At 36.1% G+C, this 21,158-nt stretch overlaps 1 protein-coding gene across 3 annotated transcripts in view; it reads left to right on the forward strand.

Annotated features, from left to right (window-relative positions):
- CCDC50 (coiled-coil domain containing 50) overlaps positions 1-21,158 on the forward strand; it is a 74,031-nt gene that overhangs the window by 4,723 nt on the left and 48,150 nt on the right. For 2 of the 3 annotated variants that reach the window (XM_077880086.1, XM_077880088.1), the window contains exons 2-4: positions 12,033-12,138; positions 14,036-14,265; positions 17,812-17,848. In XM_077880086.1, the coding sequence (XP_077736212.1) occupies positions 14,236-14,265; positions 17,812-17,848 (67 nt within the window). In that variant the 5' untranslated portion in view covers positions 12,033-12,138; positions 14,036-14,235. Of the gene's footprint in view, positions 1-12,032; positions 12,139-14,035; positions 14,266-17,811; positions 17,849-21,158 lie in introns of those variants that run through there. The other variant, XM_077880087.1, reaches the window with a different exon arrangement.

Raw genomic sequence — 21,158 nt, forward strand, 5'->3', positions numbered from 1 at the left:
CTGTTAGTTCAGGAATCATACCTCTGGCAAAGTATATTATTTTATTATTATTATATTATTATTATTATTGTATATTATAGATAATATGTTATTTTATATTCCTTCTCAGAGTATAAGCTCTTAAGGGGCAGAGATAATGCTTTCTAACCATGGGGGGCACAGATCACAATGCCAGAAAGTAAATTTATTTAAAGAAATACATATTTTTTTATTTTTTATATAAGAACTTTTAATATTTTTTCTAATGTTTATTCTCTTTTTTAAAAAATTTTAAAAAGATTTTATTTATTTATTCCTGAGAGATACACAGAGACAGAGACAGAGAGAGAGAGAGAGAGAGAGAGAGAAAGGCAGAGACACAAACAGGCTCCATGCAGGGAGCCTGATGTGGAACTCAATCCCTGATCTCCAGGATCATGCCCTAGGCCAAAGGCAGGCTCTAAACTGCTGAGCCACCCAGGGATCCCCCTAATGTTTATTTTCTCATTGGTGCATCGTAGAAATAGATATCATCCCATATAGGTAAGTATAACATAAACAAGTGAAAAAATATAAAGGAATTGTTATGCTCTTCCTTCTGTCCTTGGAGAATCATTATTAAGAATAAAATTTTAGTGAAAACTCGTAATAAATGCTCTTTTGTGGTTTTGATTTTTATTTGAGTAATAGGTTTAATACACTTATCTCACAGTTTGCAAGTTGGAAGGAATCTTAGATGCATATTTTTTAAAAAAGTGTTTATCTACTGTGTGCCACCTGTTGCGCAAGGGTAGTACCATCATAAAGCATGCCCTGTAGTGCATGGACGTGATATTCACTGTGGTGGGGAAGCAATTGTGTAGAGTTCAAGGAGTTGCTGTAAAGAACCCTCTAAATTCATACTGTAGCCAAAATGCCCCTCACATGAAGGAGAAAGAAAAGCTCTTCCAGTTTATGGATGCAATACTTTCTTGAATGAGTGAATTAAAAAAAAAATGGATATAGCTATCATTTGTAAAATAAAGATTTAAAACAAAATAAAAATAAAGATTTTTTTTAAATAAAGCATTTTTTAAGTCATTGAGTTTTTTTGTTTTGTTTTGTTTTAACTAACAGGTTCCTAAAGGGCAACTTCTTCCATGTGTGAAACCATAAAGTTAATTGATACTTAATCAAAGGATCTCAGAGTAGAAAGCATTAAAAAAACCACTAATCTAAGCCAACCTCCTCATTTTCTAGATGAAAGTCTGAGGGCCAGGATGGGGAAGTGAGCTACAGGAACTGGTGAGGTTGAGTAGCTAGGAATTAGCACATTGAGACTAGAATTAGAAACACTTATAGCTGCAGATATTCTCTCCTTACTTACCTTCCCCCTCCTCTCGCATTTTCTCCTTTCTCTCCTGCCTTCTCTCTTTCTCATCCTTTTCCCCTTTCCCCTCGTCACCTTTCTTTTAAATTATTCTGTAGATACATAAGATTAATTTCTAATATGTTTCCTTAATACTGCCTTATGTTTACAACAGTGGAATGAAAATAATGGACAAAAGTTTCACAGATGTTTTAAAGTTATTTTAGGGATAATGTTTGATATGAATGTTAATGAGTTTATGTAGGTTTTTAAAAACTTTTTAACTAAGATTTTGTTTTTAGGTTTTATTTTTGATTCATCAAATGAATTACTGAGTGAACTATAAGAAGGTATACTCCTGCATCAGTGTTATATCTAAAAAAAAAGATAATAATAATGCATGTCTTCTCTGCTATAGTCAGCCTGACTGACGGGGCCAATGTTTAAAGGCTTGGACCCTTTAAATGTATAGAGGGATAAAGTCAAAGAAAACTACAGGCCATGGTTTTTCCATAGTCCTTGTCAGGGGGTAAGAGTTGTTATTGAGATGAGTGAATTTGCGTCAATGACAAAAAGCTATGTGATACTCTTATAAAGAAAGCATTTATAGATACCACAAAGCTTTAGTAAACTCTGCTTGAAATCCTAGTTTTCTTAAGTACAGGAGCATATTTTCAAAATGAACCACTCTGAAGCATGGGGAAAAACAAACCTATAATAGCTATATTTGTGGTTTCAGAAGTAGCTGGTGGAAGATCTATTGAATTAATATTTTTAACTGATGACCCACTTAAAGGTGTTCTGTACTTCAAAATGTAAAATTAGGATATCCTAGATCTTGAATAAGACCTATAAAGGATAATTGGTTTGTATATTCAGAAGGACCTTGGGGATTATTTAGACCATTTATTCCCAGATGTTTGAATTTAGAAACCAGTGCAAAAGAATTCTCAGAGATTACCATTAGAAGTCATGACAAACGCGTGTGCACACACAGTCATTTCTTTTGCCATCATTTATTTTACAAGAAAAACCCCACATAAAGTATGTACATATGCATATGATAGTTGGTAATCATACATTGACATAACAACATTAAGAAGTTTCTCATAAACCAGAACCAGTTGTAATCCGTTTTGCTTATATATTAATATTTTTTCTTTTTAGTCAAATTCATTGGGGTATAATTTATGTACAGTGAAATTTCATCCTTAATTTACAGTTCTAAGTTTTTGACAAATGTATAGTCTTGTAATTATTGCAACAATCCAGATCAGAACAGTTATATAACCACCAAACTTCTCTACTCTTTTTCCCTGTCTCCCGCTAGCTAGCCATTGATTCGTTTTTGGCCACTATAGTTTTTTTCCTTTGGAAAAATGCCCTGTCTTTGGATCATACAGTAAAATAGTTTTTTGAGTTTAGCTTCTTTCACTTAGCATAATGTATCTGATATTATGTTGTATATATTAGTAATTCTCTTTATTTCTGAGTTCCAGTGTTTGGCTGAACCACAGTTTACTTATCCATTCACTTGTTGAAGAACATTTGGGTTGTTTTCACTTTTCGTGGTTATAAATAAAGTTACTCTAGACATTTGCATATAGAGGGGGTTTTTTTGGTGAAAAAAAGTTTTCCTTTCTTTTGGTTAAGCACCTATGGTGGGATTGCTGGGTCATATGGTGAGTGTATGTTTAGCTTTATAAGAAACTGCCAAACTGTTTTTCAAAGTGGCTATACCATTTTGCATTCCCACCAGCAGTGTATGTGAGGTCCAATTGCTCTGCCTCCATGCCCACAGTTTGTGTTGTCAGGGTATTTTTTGTTTTCTTTTTTCCTTTTAGCTATTTTAGTAGGTATATGATAACATATGTGGCTTTAGTTTACATTTCTCTAATGACTAATGATGTTAAGCCTCTTATCTTATGCTTATTTGCCATTCTTATGTATTTGTTGAAGTATGTGTTCTAAGCTTTTGCCTTCCCTTTTTAAAAATTAGACTATTTTCTTTTTATTGAATTCTGAGAGTTCTTTATATATTGTGGAGTCAAGTCTTACATCAGATAAATATGTTGCAAGTGTCAGTGGATTTTAAACCTTGGTACAGCATTAGATTGTTTATGTTGGGCAATTTACTATAAACACATTCCTAGCCATACTAGATACCAGTTGAATCTCTTTGATATGGTCCCAGGAGTCTGTAGTTTTTTTTTGTTTTTTGTTTTTGTTTGTTTTTTTTTTTTTGAGTCTGTAGTTTTTATACCCAGATTATACACTTGGACTTACACAATGGACATTTGCAATATAATGTGGTCACCCTAGTGCAGGAGTCCTCTCTATTCTAATTTCTCAAGTTTTTGCAGTGTTCTCTATCAATGTTCAAACATAAGCAGCATTTTCCCCCCTCTAGTAATTGACGGTTCCACTAAGATAGGGGTCTGTACACTATGGATCATAGGCCAATGCAGCTCACCTACCACTTGTTTTCATTCAGCAGGTGAGCTGAGACTAGGTTTTATATTTTTTTAGTAATTGAAAAAAAAGAGGAAGAAAGATTAGTGACATATGGAATTCATATTTCATTTCTATAAGTAACGTTTTATGGGAACAAAACATGCTCATTGTTTACATATTGTCTGTGGCTGCTTTCATGCTACAAAGGCTGAGATGAGTAATTGTGGCAGGGACCATATGCCAGCAAAGCTTAAAATTTTTATTATCTGGTACTTTATGGGAACAAATAGTGGGGTTTTTTTTTTGACCATTTTTGATGAAACTTTAAAAAAAAACTTCCTTATTTGACTTTTTTTAAAATTAATTAATTAATTATTTATTTATTTATTTGTTTATTTATTGATTGATTGATTGATGAGAGACAGAGAGAGAGTGTGGCAGAGACACAGGCAGAGGGAGAAGCAGGCTCCATACAAGGAGTCTGATGTGGGACTCAATCCTGAATACTTCAGTTATCACCATGAGCATCAGTTACAGCTTTAATAGGTTGGTGTTGTTGGGGACTATTGCTGATTGAACTCTTATGGTAGTGTATTTTCTATTTGTAGTGACTTTTAAAATTATATACTTATATCCTGATTTTTTTTTTTAGGAAGAAAAAATTTACACTCCGTGTATTTCTAGGTACTTCAAAATTGATTATCTAGATAGAAGCCTTATATAAAATAAGAGCATGTCATATGCCAGCTCTGAGTGAGGGTCTGTGGCCTTTCCTGAGTGAAGTGCATGAGTAAACAGATTGAACTTTTTGAAAAAGTTTACTTATGATTTTTAGTTTATTGCTAATTACTCTCTTCAAATGTGTTACTGACATTTGCATGAAGGAAATGTTACTTTGTCTTCTTGGAAACTTCTATCAGAAGTACCTAGGTTGAATTACCCCTCAGCTTTGAAGGTTTAGTGTGTAATGAGCATTTCCAGTCTTGATACAGCTCCTCAATGACCAAATACCAGGGGAGTCTCCACTGGACTTTTTTGGCTTTTATTTTTCTAATGAGTCATAAAGGTTGAGTCACTTTCCATTAACTTTACTCCAGAACTTTTAACTGCACATAGAAAAGTGTGAGTGCCTTATAGGGATGTCTTTTCCTCTTTGTTACCTCCCCATCAACAACATTTGTTTTGGATTCTGTATTTTTTTTTTAATTGACTGTATGGAGGAGTCCATGATTTACTTTATTACATTAATTACATAAGTTGGGGGTAACATTCTGTCAAATGCTTTAAAATGTTAGGTTTTTTCCTTTGGTGTTATGAAGATGTGTAAAATATAAAATGTTAGGGTTGACAAATACTGTCCAAAAGTCCTTATTGTCTAGATGGGAAACCTGAAGTAGAAAAGGAGAAAATAAATAAATAAATAAATAAATAAATAAATAAATAAATAAATAAGGAGAAAGAAGAGACTTAAGATCTTTGTTCCCCCATCTGTACTTCTTGAGCTTGGTCTGACATCTGGGCCAAGAGCTATTTGGAAAGAACTGTTCATTCTCAATGTCTGTATTTACCAGATCACTTTTTAGCTTTGCCTACAAAAGGTCCCTTATCCTATCAGTGATGGCAGGATTTTAACTTGACATGTCTGCTTCTCTTGTTTTTCCAGGTTTCCATGGTCAGACCTTATTATTTCAAATTGGGCTTTAGTGGACCCACAGAACATTTCTTTTCTTTCTGTAGTTACCCCGTTAGAGCTTCACAGAGCCGATCCTCAAAAGGTCATTTTGGCTAAGTGTGTATGTTAGAGGGGAGAGACAGGAGGTTTAGAGAATAGTTAGGGAGCTATTGATAGATGCCAGTTTACTGTGCTTTTAACATCCCTGAGGTCTAGGAACTTGGTTTCAGTGACTCTCAAGCTCCCTGTACTAGGATAATCACTAGGCTTAAAGATGGGATCACCAAGGAATTTATAGGCCAAACCCAGATCCTTTGTGAGTAAAAAGGGTGATTCTAATTATTTCACCAGAGTAAATGGATACTGGTAATCACACAACTAAAGGAGACATTGCTGAAATACCATGAGCAGTTGGATGTGGTGACTGAGTAAAGTCCTTGTGTTACAAAGCCTCTTCTGGATATGTGAAATTTTCATTGGCACTTAAAACCTGAAGGATACCTGTCTGTCACAGATTGTCTTGAAGTTCTAAGTTTGTTTTCTGTTTCATAATTGATTACTATGTAAAGCATAAAACTGCTTTGTAGGTTATAGAATAGAAATCATTAGGGTGTCATTCAGCTATTCATATTGGGGTTTATCAAGATTTTATTTTTATTTAGTTTTCTGTTCCCTATTTATGGGTTCTTTCCATGTATTCTCCCCAAAATGTGGGGAACAGGTGTTGAAAAGATTTGTGCCAGTTGAAGGGAGATAAGACATGGAGACATTTCTGATTCCCGTTTACTTGGCAATATGTAATATTTCTATCATTTTTCTATTTTAAATACTACAGGAGGCTACATTTTTTACTCTATATACCTCTACGATGCATCTTTTTAGTAACTGAGCTTTTCTTAGAATTATTTTGCAGTCTTTGCTGTAGTTTACTGGTACATTAAATAATTCATCCCAATTGCAATCAGACTAGTGGTATAAAATTTAACTTCAGTGGACTGATTTCTTCCTAAAGGGAAATACCCCAAACCTAGACTTGTAAGACCTGGTTTCACATCTCTTTATTTACCACCTATTAGGTGTAAGATCTCAGAGATAACACTCAGTATTTCTAAGCTTTAGTTTCCTTATCTGTTTATTGAAGATGATATTTACATGGGCTTCTGATGGCAGCTAACTGAAGAAATGGATATGAAAACTTTCTATAAAATGTTGTGGTATCCAATCAAGCTCCTGATGACATTATTGTTTAAGTTGCCCTGTAATACTTTGACTTTTTGACTTCTCCCGGAATTTTTATATTTACTGTTTTCTCCTTTAAATTTATTTTGGCATAAAAGGAGTAAGGTTCTTACAAAGCTTTAACTAAACATATCAAACATAACATGTATTTTTAAACTTCTTGATTGTAAGAAGAGATAGTGAAGAATCTGAAAGTTTCTGGTTGGAGACTAGAGGGACGATGTACAGATTGCGAACTTGGAGTGGTTTAAGGTCAAAAGGTGGGAAAGCATGGGTAAGAGCTCAATAGATTTTGCTTTGGGCCTGGATATGTCCAGTTGTACTTATTTTGGAATGGTTTTCTAAGGCCACATTGTTTAGTTTCTTTCAGCTTCATATGATATATTAGGAGTTAACACTACTTTAAAAACAGTGCTGTAAAAAATAAATTTATACTCATAGACAGCTATTTCAATTTTTAAAAAATTGCCAAAATAATTTTTACTCCTTAAAAAAACAGTAAAGCGAGTAAATCTTGTAGAGCAGAAAGGATTTGGACAACTTGTCTTCCTATTCACAGATGCAGGCGGCCCCTGATTTTCTTTCACTTCCTCTGCAGGGGAATTACACGATAACCAAGCATACTATAGAATGTACTGAAGCTACTTTCTATAGCATTGCAGAGAAAAATCCAAGGCATATTAAGAATCCATTCTACTTGAATTTAAAACATTTGGTGATCTTTCAGAAGCCTTCTGAATTTCCCAGGCTATGCTGTGATCATCTGCCCCGTATAAGCCCTTTAGTTAGTGACACAGTTCACATTTATATTCATTGGACAATAAGTGACCGATAACATGGTCTCATTTTGCCCTAGTATTGAAGGCTCTGTGAGAATTGCTAGTTGAAACAGAAAAAGATCACTTTTTTATAAGGCAGCAGTTGAATGAAAGGTTATTTTAGGATTTATTGATGATTAAAGCTACTATACAGATTAATAAAAGCAAATGTTTGCCATTTTGTATGGTGGGAATAGTTAAATCATCAGAAACAATGAAGAAAGCGGTATTTGGTGAAGGAGAAAGCCTAACAGTCATTCTATAGAGTAGTCTTTTATACAGGCTGTGATGATCACATTTTATATACTCGTGTCCAAGAGAAATGTTTAACACTTACTCTGAATCAACTACCTTTCATGCAACCCTATGTCTAATTTGGATGATTTTTTTTTTTATTTTTTAAGATTTTATTTATTACAGAGAGTGAACACCAGTGTGATGGGGGCGGGAGCAGAGGGAGAAGCTACTGAGCAGGGAGCCAGATGTGGAGATTGATGGGGGTTTCTATCCTAGGACCCTGGGATCATGACCTAAACTGAAGGCAGATGCTTAAGTGACTTGAGCCAGCCAAGTGCCCCAGAGATGGATGAATTCTTAATTTGGACTGATTCTTTACAGCTCAGGACAGTGAGGCTCTGATTTGGAAAGTGACTTGTCAGAGGTCACTTGGTGAACTGTTGACAGAACCAGAACTAAAACTCTGTCAGGTGTCTGGAATTGAAGAACAGGGCTCTTGTACTTTAACTTGTGAGTTCCTTATATGCTACAATAAAGCTATATTTCTATACATTGGGCAAGAAATATCCACATTTCTAATAGTAAAGATACCAAAATGACATGTGGATTTGGGAGAAAGCTTTCACTAGAGCAACTCAAAAATAGAAATGAGGAAAAGACATCTAGTTTTAAGCATGCACTGTTTTTAATCTACTTGTTAGTGTGTTTATATTTTTTTAATTTTTATTTATTTATGATAGTCACAGAGAGAGAGAGAGAGAGAGAGAGAGGCAGAGACACAGGCAGAGGGAGAAGCAGGCTCCATGCACCGGGAGCCCGACGTGGGACTCGATCCCGGGTCCCCAGGATCGCGCCCTGGGCCAAAGGCAGGCGCCAAACCACTGCGCCACCCAGGGATCCCCGTGTGTTTATATTTTGACTGGTTATACTTCTGCTCAGCAGTCTACCATCATCATTCTTTTTTTTTTTTTTAAAGATTTATTTGTTTATTTATTTATGATAGACAGGGGTGGGGGTGCAGAGACACAGGAGGAGGGAGAAGCAGGTTCCATGCCGGGAGCCCAACGTGGGACTCGATCCCAGGACTCCAGGATCGTGCCCTGGGCCAAAGGCAGGTGCTAAATCGCTAAGCCACCCAGGGATCCCCTACCCTCATCATTCTTGATGTTGATTAAGCTATTACATGACTTTCTCATGTAATTCTACTTTTCTAACATTGGACATTCAATAGAAAAAGTTTGAAGTGATGTAGGTTATTACTCTGCTTTCTAACTCTGGACATTCGCTTGAAAAAGAAAGTTTGAAGTGATGGAGCTTATTAAACATTTTAGACACACTGATTTTCCTTTGACTCAGGCCCACAATATGTAAAGGAAACATTCTCCTTCAGTTGGACAATGGTTAGCAAGAGCTATAGAAATGTAGTAAGGTGTGATTACAGTTTAATTTTTTGCCAGGATATTTCTAAACATTCATAAGAGGAAGCAGTGATTGCATATTCTATTATAGATTCTATACTAGACAAGTGCCAAGATCTGTGTTAGTGAGTAACTTAGTTGAGGGACTTGATTGGAAGAAATACTTAATGGGACATAAGTATAGGACTTAAGAATTCCTTAATTCTGATGCTGCCAATAATAATAGGTTCCATTTATTGAATTTCCTTTTATTGAGTGACAGATGTATTTGTTGGCCCTTCACTTGTCTAATTTAGTTCTCAAGACATTTATTCTCATTTTACAGAGGAGGAACCTGAACCTCAAAAAGATTAAATAACTTGTACAGGTCTTATAGCCATTAAGTAAGCCATATTTGAATCCTGGTCTGTATAGCTCCAAAGTTTTTTTTTTTTTTTTTCCCCCTCTGAAATACTCTTTACACAGCAGGAAAAATCCAAGACAGAATAATGCTGCCACTTTATATAATCTTTATTTTTGCTTTATTGAAGAGGTCTCAGCTTTCTCGTTATTGGAATTTACCTCTATGCTTCAGGTTTTGCTTCTTTCTCCCGATAGCAGTAGCTGCTTCATTTCCAGCTTTCTTTAGGAATAGGGAACTATCAAAAGTTTACATCTAACTTAAGTACCACTAAGGTGAGTACATTTTTTTTCTCAAAAATTAAAAAAAAAAAATAGGGGCACCTGTGTGGCGCAATAGGTTAACATTGGATTCTTGGTTGCAGCTCATGTTGTGCTCTCAGGGTTTTGAGATCAAGCCCTGCATCAGGCTCTGCACTCCGTATGGAGTCAGCTTGAGATTCTTTGTCTCTCTCCTTCCGCCCCTCCTGCTCATGCACGCATGCTCTCTCTAAAATAAGTAAATCTTAAAAAATAAAATACCCTCTCTGATGAACTGCATAGAGAGAGCCAAAGTGGTTGAAAGAATCACTTTTTAAATTCTTGGCTCAACTCCCTGTTTATCAGCATAGGCATTTTCTAGGTGTGCTTTGAAATATAAGCTAGCTTCTTTCAGTTTACTGTTGGGTTGCTTCCTTCTATATAGATGGTAATTTCCAGGAAATCTGATTTAAATGTAAGCCTACTTGTATTATAATTAGAAAGCTAAATCTCCTGATCTTCTGGAAAGGCATTCCCCTAGATTCTAAGAAAGGTACCCATGATCTCAAGATATCTTGTAGAAAAACACATTTCTAGTCAGTAAACATGACCAATTATTGAGCATATGGCAGCATATCAGAGTAAAATTCCAAAAAATCTCCAAATTTACTCATTTGTTTTTTTTTATATATTTTTAAATCTATATGATCTAAGATTACTGGAATTGTGTGTAGAGTTCTGAAAAATAGTTACCAGAGTGGAACTGTTGAGTAGTACAATTTGCTTTATAGGAACAGGATTCTAAGAGAATCTTTTTACAATGCCTATTTATTCCATGGCTGCTATTTGAAACAAAATTTGGGGGGGGGTGAATATTACTCTTGATTTTTTTAAAATAATAATTATATATATATATTTGAGAGAGAAGGGAAGAGCAGAGGGAGGAGAAAATCTTTTTATTTTTTTTATTTTTATTTTTATTTTTTTTATTGAAGTTCAATTTGCCAACATATAGCATAACACCCAGTGCTCATCCCATCAAGTGCCCCCCTCAGTGTCCGTCACCCAGTCCCCCCCACCCCCCCTTTAAAAAAAACGAGTGGGAAATATCAGAAAGGGAGACAGAACATGAGAGACTCCTAACTCTGGGAAACGAACAAGGGGTGGTGGAAAGGAAGGAGAAAATCTTTTTTTTTTTTAAGTATTATTATTTTTTTATTTTTTTATTTATTTATGATAGTCACAGAGAGAGAGAGAGAGAGAGAGAGAGAGAGAGAGGCAGAGACATAGGCAGAGGGAGAAGCAGGCTCCATGCACCGGGAGCCGATGTGGGACTCGATCCCGGGTCTCCAGGATCACGCCCTGGGCCAAAGGCAGGCGCTAAACCGCTGCGCCACCCAGAGATCCCAGAAGGAGAAAATCTTAAGCAGACTCCATGCTGAGCAGAGCCCGACTCAGGGCTTGATCTTACCATCTAGATCATGACCTGAGCTGAAATCAGAAGTCAGACGGTTAACCAACTGAGCTACCCAGGCACCCCTTACTTTTTTGAAATTGGTGACGGGCACTGAGGGGGGGCACTTGACGGGATGAGCACTGGGTGTTATTCTGTAAGTTGGCAAATAGAACACCGATAAAAAATAAATTTATTATAAAAAAATAAAAAATAAATGTGTTTACTAATCCTGATAGGAAAGAAAGTGCTAGCTAAAGTATCTCCTTGCAGGAGAGACGTTGAAAGTGGAAATATCTGACTCAGGGTAAATAGAATTTGCCGTAGCTAGTACTTAAGGAAACTCTCTTGTCATATGAAGCCAATAAACCAAAATGGTTTTCTTTCCCTGGTGTAAACTTGTACTTAAGTTGGGTTGGATGTGATCTTTTGGGTTTTAATGGGCATGACTGGGTTTATCCTACAGGGGTTTAAGGAGATGGGTGGCTTTTCTTTCTAGGCTAAGGCAAACAGAGAAACCAAAACCATTTGAGGGCTGCCAAACCTTTTGAGGGCTTGTTTAAGTGCCAGGAAAAGTGCCATTCAAATAGTGGAACAACAGAAGATCGGAGTTTCTTTAGGGATACATGCAATATAAAAGCAATAAATTCTTACAGTCTAGATATTCTTTGTGGAAAATTGTTCTGTCTGCTACTGCTTATCTAAGGACATTTAAGTATTTGGGGTATTTTGAGGACTGCTTGTGGTAATCAAGGATCTTTTGTTTTCTACATAGAAAGTTATCTCCATCAGAATAATTTGTGAATACCTTTTAAAAAGAAGTGTACAGATTTCCTGCAGTGCTCAAGTCCTTATAGTGGTTGTTATCACTCCTATTTTGGGTGAGTAAATGTAAGCTATATTAATTTGTTCAAGATTATTCATTTAGGGAGTGTTAGACCCAGGACTGTAATCAGGATAAGAATACTTGGTTACACTATACTGTATCCTTACAGCAGTGAGTATTCACTGAACACAAGTGCTCTATGTAAAGTATTGCAGAAAACACTGTGTAAAGAGTTTCATTGTTTTCTAAGTGTAACTATTTTTAAAGATTTTATTTGGGGGGTGAGAGGAGCAGAGGGGCAGGGACAGCAAGCAGACTCTGTGCTGAGCACAGAACCCAATGTGCTGGCTGCTAGATCCCTGGATCCTGATGAGATCATGATCTGAGCCAAAACCAAGAATGCAAAGCTTAACTGGCTAAGCCCCCAAGGTACCCCTCTGAGTGTAATTTTGATATTTATCTTTTTATATTCAGTTAGGAAATTTTAAATCCATTTAAAAATAAACCGAATCATTTAAAAGAAGGAATGATTTATTTTAAATAATTTTTATGATATTAAAAGTAATTACTTATTTACCTGCTGTGTAAATTCACATATTTCTGAATTGTTCTGAAATGGAGCACCCATGTAAAATGTAATTGTTCTTTAAGGAGTGCACCAAAGACAGTAAACTGAGGAGAATCTTCTCTACTTTTGACCAGTTTGATTTTCGGGATCAACTGAAATTCACAGATGTAGATTTGTTAATCAGAATGCAGAATTCTTCAGTAAGTGTTTGGTCAGTAAGTGTTAGCCATCTGGTGGGTTTATTCAGTAGCAGATGTATTTCCCAGAATTGAATTCCTTTAACTGTATTGAAATCAGTTCGATTTCCTTTCTAAGTGGGTATTTACTCACTTTGTTTCAGTGACTATATCTGCACAGTACTTGCTTGATAAATGTGGAATAACTTTTTCTTTTTTCACACTGCTGAAGTTAGCAAAACTACCACCACTTTATAGCTGAAGAAAAAGAAACAGGAGAAATACACGAATTTTGAAGATAAATCAGTGGCTAACACAAGACCAGTAATATATTCAAAACCTTTGGTTGCCTATACTGGTAAAGTGAGCTACATCTGTTGGTTAAAATATAAGTGCATATGCACATGTGTGTGTTTGCATACACACAGACACAGATGATTAAAATGGCTTTAAATGCTACTGAGTGGTCTAGTTTAAGTTAGCGGTAACCTATCTATCTCACTGTGATTATTGTTTAGAGCAGTGCTGTCCAATAGAGCTTCTGTGATGATGGAAATGTTCTGTATTTCACACTGTCCAAAATGGTAGTCATCAGCCCCATATAGTTATTTAGCACTGAAAATGTGGCTCGTGAGACTGAGGAACTGAATTTTTAAAATTTAATTTTAGTTAATTTGAAGAAATATCTATATATGAGTAGTGGTTCCCGTATATAGTATGGGGGAAAACTTGTGACCTGAATGGATAGAATAGTGATGGATAGACCATACAGATTTGGTCTAGTTTAAGGAAATCTTTTCTAACATCTATTCCAACATTGGATGATATAAAGGTACATCATACAGAGTTTGAAGGGAGCTTCACTCGCGATCACTTGGTGGGAATGCAAGGACAGAACCTAAGCACCAATTTTTGGGAGTGTAGACTAAGTGACCTGCAGGTTGAGCCTCATTTTGAGATTATGGGATGCTTCTTGAGAAGAGAGGATCTAGATCTGCATTTTCTGAAAATAGATAAGATCTGAGTTGTAACTTTTCTTGAGTAGTATTTTGGTTACTGTCAACACAGAAAAGGTTGGCTTCAGAGTACTGATCCATAAAGTTGATGCCTGCAAACACAGGAAGCTTGTGAGGTTGTGTTTGTGGGTATTTTTTATACTTTACGATAACTTGAGTCATATTTTTCTTTCTTTCTTTCTTTTTTTAAAGGTTTTATTTATTTATTCTTGAGACACACAGAGAGAGGCAGAGACATAGGCAGAGGGAGAAGCAGGCTCCTCCTTCTTTCTCCTTATACGGAGCCCAATGCAAGACTGGATCCTGGGACTCTGGGATCATGCCCTGAGCCAAAGGTAGAAGCTCAACCACTGAGCCACACAGGCATTCTGAGTCAGATATTTCTTTATGGAATGTTTTACCTGACAGTTCTACCGGGATGGGTAAACATTGCTCTGTTTCCACCCTACTATCTTCCCTCCTGCCACTTTTTCACTGTTCCTCTCACTCTCAATCTTTTGCTCTGTCAGATGGAAATTTCTGACTCAGCCATTTTCACTTTTCCAATAAGTTACCCAGTTCTTCTGTGGTCTCTGATAATGATGTGGATGGTTTATGATATTAAAGTAGTACTTCTGATTTGAGGACTTACATTATCTCAGCATTTTTCAAAACCCACTTGCCTGCAATCTAATGTGTCTGTGGTCAACTATAACATATCTACTTGCCAAACAAGTGGTTTGGGTTACTGGGGTTTTCATTTAACTTTGAATTTGGGGGATTAGAAAAAAAAATAACTCAGGGACTGATTTTAATAAATTGCATCAGAGTGAAATGTTGGGGTTAAATCAGTTGTTTTGCTTTAAGACATTTTAATGTCTCTTTACTTAGTCTTGGGCTTTTGTTGAAGATGTGTGTGGTGTGTGTATGTGTAGGTACACATTTAAAACACATACTTTAACTATTGATGATGTCCATTAAGTGCTTTCTATTTAAGTTCTAGCATTATAACAGCTTAGTTTCATGTTTACTGCTAGTAAAATATTTCTATTCAGTGTAGAACTGGTATTCTTTCTTTTTTTATTTTTATTTATTTTTTTTTAATTTTTATTTATTTATGATAGTCTCAGAGAGAGAGAGAGAGAGAGGGAGGCAGAGACACAGGCAGAGGGAGAAGCAGGCTCCATGCACCGGGAACCCGATGTGGGATTCGATCCTGGGTCTCCAGGATCGCGCCCTGGGCCAAAGGCAGGCGCCAAACCGCTGCGCCACCCAGGGATCCCTCTTTCTTTTTTTAGATAATGGAAACTGGGCAACTTTCACATTTCCCAGCTTGCTTTGGTTCTCAGGAAAATCAGATACAAATTTGAGGACTTATGTAGACTTTGTATTTGGTAATATACTTTTTTCCTTAACAACAACAACAGCAACAACAACACCCTTTCATTTTGTAACCTTAAGGAAACTATAAACTGAATCAATAAAACATTGCAAATGCAACTCATTTTTTCCTAGCAAATATTTGTTTCATTATTTAGATGTGAAAATTAGATTAAAAACATGTATCTTATTATAAAATATTATTAAAAGGATTATAAACATTGACTACTCTTCAGAGTAGAGAAATTGGAAAATATAGAAATACTTAAAAAGGAAAATAAGTGACATTGTAATTCTACAGTATATAGTCAGTATTTGAATTTTGAGGTTTATCCTTCCTAATATTTTATGAAGTTGCAAAGTCAGGTGTGTCACCTATAGTCAGAAAGGGTCACAAGATCAGCCCATATGGGGCATCTGGGTGGCTCAGTCAGTTAAGTGTCTGCCTTTGGCTCAGGTCATGATCCTGGAGTTCCAGGATTGAGTCCTGCATCAAGCTCCCTGCTCAGCGGGAGTCTGCTTCTACCTCTACCCCTCATCCCACTAGTGCATGCTCTCTTTCTCTCTTTGTGTCTCTCAAGTAAATAATTAAAATCTTTTTTTTTTTTTAAAGGTCAGCTCATATAATGGAGAATACCTTTACTTGTGCCTAGCTTGTATGATAAGCCACATGGATAATCATCTATAGGGTGTATTGAACAGATTTCAGAGTGCCATTTTTTATGCAACCCCCTCCCCCAACCACCACCGCCAATCTACCCAAGGCTGGAAGTAGGATCAGTGGATAATGTCTATGAATTGACAGGTTTTGTCCTTCTGAAGACCATCTTACTTTTCTTTCTTTCTTTCTTTCTTTCTTTCTTTCTTTCTTTCTTTCTTTCTTTCTTTCTTCTCTTCCTATTATTATTTTTAAAGATTTTATTTATTTATTCATGAGACACACACACACACACACACACACACACACACACACACACAGAGGTAGAGACACAGGCAGAGGGAGAAGCAGGCTCCATGCAGGGAGCCCGACGTGGGACTTGATCCTGGGACTCCAGAATCATGCCCTGGGCCGAAGGCAGGCGCTCAACCACTGAGCCACCCAGGGATCCCCCTTACTTATATTTATTTACAGGGGGTGCTGCGTTGAAAGGAAATGGGCTTCCTGGGGATGAAATATTTAAGAGGATGGTTACTTGGACAGGGTAAGATTGGACTTGACAACTACTAAAACCTTTTCTGATAATCAGTTTCCATAATTTTAAGAAAGTGATGAATAAGCACATTTTTATGACCAGAGATTGAAGCTTAGAAATATTTGAAGAAACTAGAGAACCTGGCCTAGATCCCTTCATTATTCTTAGCTATATTTTCTTGAGGTTAGAATTCTTGATACTCTAAAACAGTTTGGTGCTCTCACCAAAGTGATAACTTTAGCAGACCAGATATTTGGTAGAACTTTGCAGAATTCTGCTCCTTGTAGCACCTTTTTTGAAAAGGGTAGCTTTTTATCTCTCAGTAATGTTTGTGGCAGGATTGATTCACCTGGAAGATATTTTCCTATTACAAAGATCCTTCAAGATTCTTCCCCCCATATTTTAAAAAACAAACAAACTAATTAATTAATCAATTTATTTATTTCTTCCGATATTGACCCTTTTTTCATTTACCTTAATTTACTAACATTTTCTGATTTTAAGACTCTTTGGCAGTCTGCTACTATAGAAGATTTCTGAAGACTGAGAAGGTTTTCTCAGATGAGTCAGGACACCACTCCAAGATTCTGAAAATTCCTGTCAGTATCTTAGCACACGTTACATTCTCTGCTTCAAAATGCCATGCACATCTTATGTATCCTGTTGGGTTATTTAGCTTAACACATATCCTGATGTATACACACACTTTTTGTAGTCTGGGGGTCTAATCTTAGACACTTATTTGTGTGATCCTTGACATTATTATTCCAGCTCTCAGAGCCATCATTTCTTCATGTATTGAATGACGTTTTGAACTGTGGTCTAAAGGGACCAACAGTTGACCATCTGACTGAATGTACTACCTTTCTAGATATTCTAGGATTCTATCAACTTTTATCCATTATAATATGTATAATGTATCTGAAATTTGGGTGATGGAACCAGAAACTCTTTACTCTCATTTTATTTTATATTTTATTTTTAAGATTTATTTATCTTAGAAAGAAAGTGAGCAAGAGAAGGGGCAGAGGGAGAGGGAGAGAAGTAGACTCCGTGCTGAGCGGGGAGCCCTACACGGGCTCTACCTCATAACCCTGAGGTTATGACCTGAGCTGAAATCAAGAGTTAGATGTTTAACCGACTCAGTCATCCAGGTGTGCGCCCCCCTTTACTGTCATTTTAGGTAATGTGGACAGACATGGAGCTCCTCAGTTTTTTTTTTTTTCAGGTTAGCTGGAAGGTGAGGATGGGCTCATACCTGCAAAAAATGCAGTATATCATGGTACCTCATTTATATTGGTCATCATTTTCCTAGGAGCCCTCATTTCCACAATTATTTATTTGAAAATCATTATCTCAAGAACTGTGATAAATGTTGGAGATAAAATAATCCATAATATTTTTCCTGCCTTACAGGATCTTGAATGTATGCTGAGGAAACAGATGGGTAAAGGTAATAATAAGATTAGTGCTATAGTATTATATTTACTATATCCTATGAAGTCACTGGGGGAAAAATGTATAGGCATATCTGTTGGTTATGTGACAGTCAATTGTGATGGTTTTGGCTTTATTCAAGAAGATTGGATAATAGAGAAATGACATTTGAGTGAGGCTTTTGAAAGTTGATTATGAATTTTTTAGACAGTGGAGAGGTGCCTCAGGCAGATAGAACAGAGTTCTGCCCTCCACACCCAATCCGTAGTATGGTGACTAAGTTTTCTTCCCATTCTCTGTGTTCTGTACCCACACCAATGAACTAAAATGTAAACCAAAACCAGTAACCATAAAAATCCCCAAATAGTTGAAACATTGGTTAATAGTACTTGACTCAGTCATTTGTACAAAACGTGGATGAAAGTCTCTGTCTTTCATAAAGGAATTATAGAAATATGTGTGCCCTTTGCAATTAATTTAGTAAGGGGGGCAATTACATTAAGGATAAATATTTTAGAAAAGTGGATCTGATTTAATTATATTATGGGTCTCTTCTCAGAAGGATCATCTATCTTCTAGACAGATGAAATAACCATAGTATATGGGATAGAACAGGAGATTTGGAGACTTGATCAGAAAGCTAGGCCTAACCATTGGCTACTTTGACTAGGAACAAAGTAAATGAGGATGGAATACCTATGTCATTGACCAGTTTTTCATCAGCCAAAATTAGGTGCTACTCTCCAACTTCTGTCATACCGTACTTGGATGTTGTTAATTTCCACAGGATGGACATCTAGGACACTAAAAGTCAGAGAAGGATCAAGGGCTTCAGTTATCCCTTATCCTCTAGTAAATTAACTGCTCAAACATCACTGAGATCTTATTCTCATTGTTTCAACCTTCTGCCTGAAAGGGAAGTTTCAGTTGTCAGAGTGGCCAGTGACTCAAAGCTATCTGCTATTTTGGGACTCATTATTGGGGCAGATGGTTAAGAGAGTGTCCACAGTCCATAGCTGAGCTACGGGGATGGGGATGAAGGTTCATTTTGGATTGGTATTGGTGGTGATATTGGTGATATTGGTATATATGTGTATATATATATACTTTGTTGATTATGAAAACGTTGAAAACTTGTCATTAGGATAACTGTTTACACTTTCTCCTGCATCCCATTTCTCTTTTACTCAGGCAATTTTATTAGAGCTTTTCCTTTTGTAGGGCAACAAACAAAAGCATAGGGGTTTACATATGTATCACTTGGACACATTAGTATGAAATTCATTAATACGCTCTTTGCAAAGGGGGATACTCATTGATGTTGGATGGAAAGTAGAGGAGAAGGGGGGAGGTGGTTAGATCCCAAAGGGAGATTTTCCTCAGAATTTCCCACTATACTCACAGCTGAGGGATCTTCTTGTAGATTGCCCATGAAACACTGTAGATGAAAAGATCTTTTTATTGCTGTTGTTTTTCAGAGGTAAACACAGCCTGATTGCTATAGAGACTTATTCTGGGGAGAGAGTGAGACAAAATAAGTGATGTCACATTTTTATTGCTCTATTTTGAGACCTGGAATCCACATTCTAAGTATATGTATCACCCTTACCTAAATTCTCTTGTATTCACAATTTTATCAATAAATGCATATTTATCTTATTTACTATTTAATGATATCACTCTTTTCTGATGTAATGAAATATAGACTTTGAACAGAAACTTTTGGGGCCAGAAGAGCTTGATTTGGTTCTGATTCATTTGTTTATTTTTGGGCTATCTTGGTCAAGTCACTTTATTTCTCTGAGTCATAGTTTTCTCATAAATAAAACGAGAGTATTGATAAAGCCTTTACCTTCAAGTGGCTAGGAGAAATAAATATGAAAGTGCACTGTCATCAACAGTTTTTATGTTAGTGTCAACTGTGCCTGAGTGTCATTACCAAATTTTTTAAGACAAAATATATGTCTGGAATATCATCCTCATTCATAGAGGCTGTTTTCATGTGTATGGAACAAAGGAAAGCAAGTACTATCCCTGCTCTCAATGTGATGAGTAGGTATCCCATCTGCTGCTAATAGCATTTACACAAAAATAGAATAATTTACAAGCTATACCAGAATATAAAAGGCATACAGATGCAGTTGAAAGAAAAAGTTTCTAGTGAGTGTATTATTAATCCAGGCATTTGTATGTGAGTGGAAGCTTGTAAAGATTGACTCATTGGAATTGTTATTTCCAGAAAGTTTTGGGATGTGGGTAAAAGAAGGACAGAAGTGGAATGCTGTCTTTACTCTTCTGGTTTGTAAGAGTTAATTGATCTCCTTCACTGAGAATGCCTACCCCTTCTGCCCTTAAGAATTTTAACCTTCCTTTGAAATTTGTTTTGTATGTTAGCTATTTTAAGGTTTCTGGATACCTTTGTCTGAGTCACTCCCATTTCTTATACTTACCTCCACTTCATACCAAGCATAACTCCTCCATTATTTATGCCCTCAAAGAATATTCTGTAGGTCTTTCTAACATTTATTAAATTATATTGTGTTTATGTTTACTTACCTTTCTGTCATCTCTATCTTCTTGATGGCTTGGAGATGACTTATTTATCCTAAAAAAGAGCTCAACAAATGTTTGTTGAATGACTGTGCTTTCTAGATATATTCTATGTCATTTATTTATTTAGGGAGATCCATAAATGAATTAAAAACATCTTTTTCTTCAAGGAAAATGGATGGGGGAGTGTGTGTGTGTGTGTGTGTGTTATATGTATATATAAATCCCACTTCTTATTTCTGAAATTTGTTTGGCTCAATGCAAACTAATTCACTATATCCCTATATGTATATATCTGGATTAAAAAGAATCACTAAAACTATATTTCATTTAATGGGAATGAGGAAGATTTCTAGTTTTTATTTAAATATTTGAAAATTTTGTAAGCCTCTGTGTTGCTGTCATAACAAAAGAGCTCAATTCTGTTCATAAAATTGTTTTCTTCTCTTGTCAATGGAATTTTTACTGTGTTTTGACTTTGTTGATCAGTGTTTCTTCATTTTTTCCATTAATATCTCTTGGAGTCTTACTATATGCTACGCCCAGTGCTAACTGTGTGGAAGGTGCAGAGATTAGTCCAATAGGGTCCTTCTCCTGAAGAGTTTGCAACTGGTTGGGGAGGCAGCTGTGTATTTGAGCTGAATGATAAAGTGTGTTTCTTTCTGTTGATGTTCTTCAAAAGCAATGAGGCAGAGTTGCATGGTTATTAGTTTTCAAAAGAGACTTAGCTACCATGCCCTAATTGTGGGGAAAATGTTTGAGGTTAGAGATTACAG

Source organism: Canis aureus, chromosome 31 (genome assembly GCF_053574225.1).
Source record: "Canis aureus isolate CA01 chromosome 31, VMU_Caureus_v.1.0, whole genome shotgun sequence".
Taxonomy (NCBI): Eukaryota; Metazoa; Chordata; class Mammalia; order Carnivora; family Canidae; genus Canis; species Canis aureus.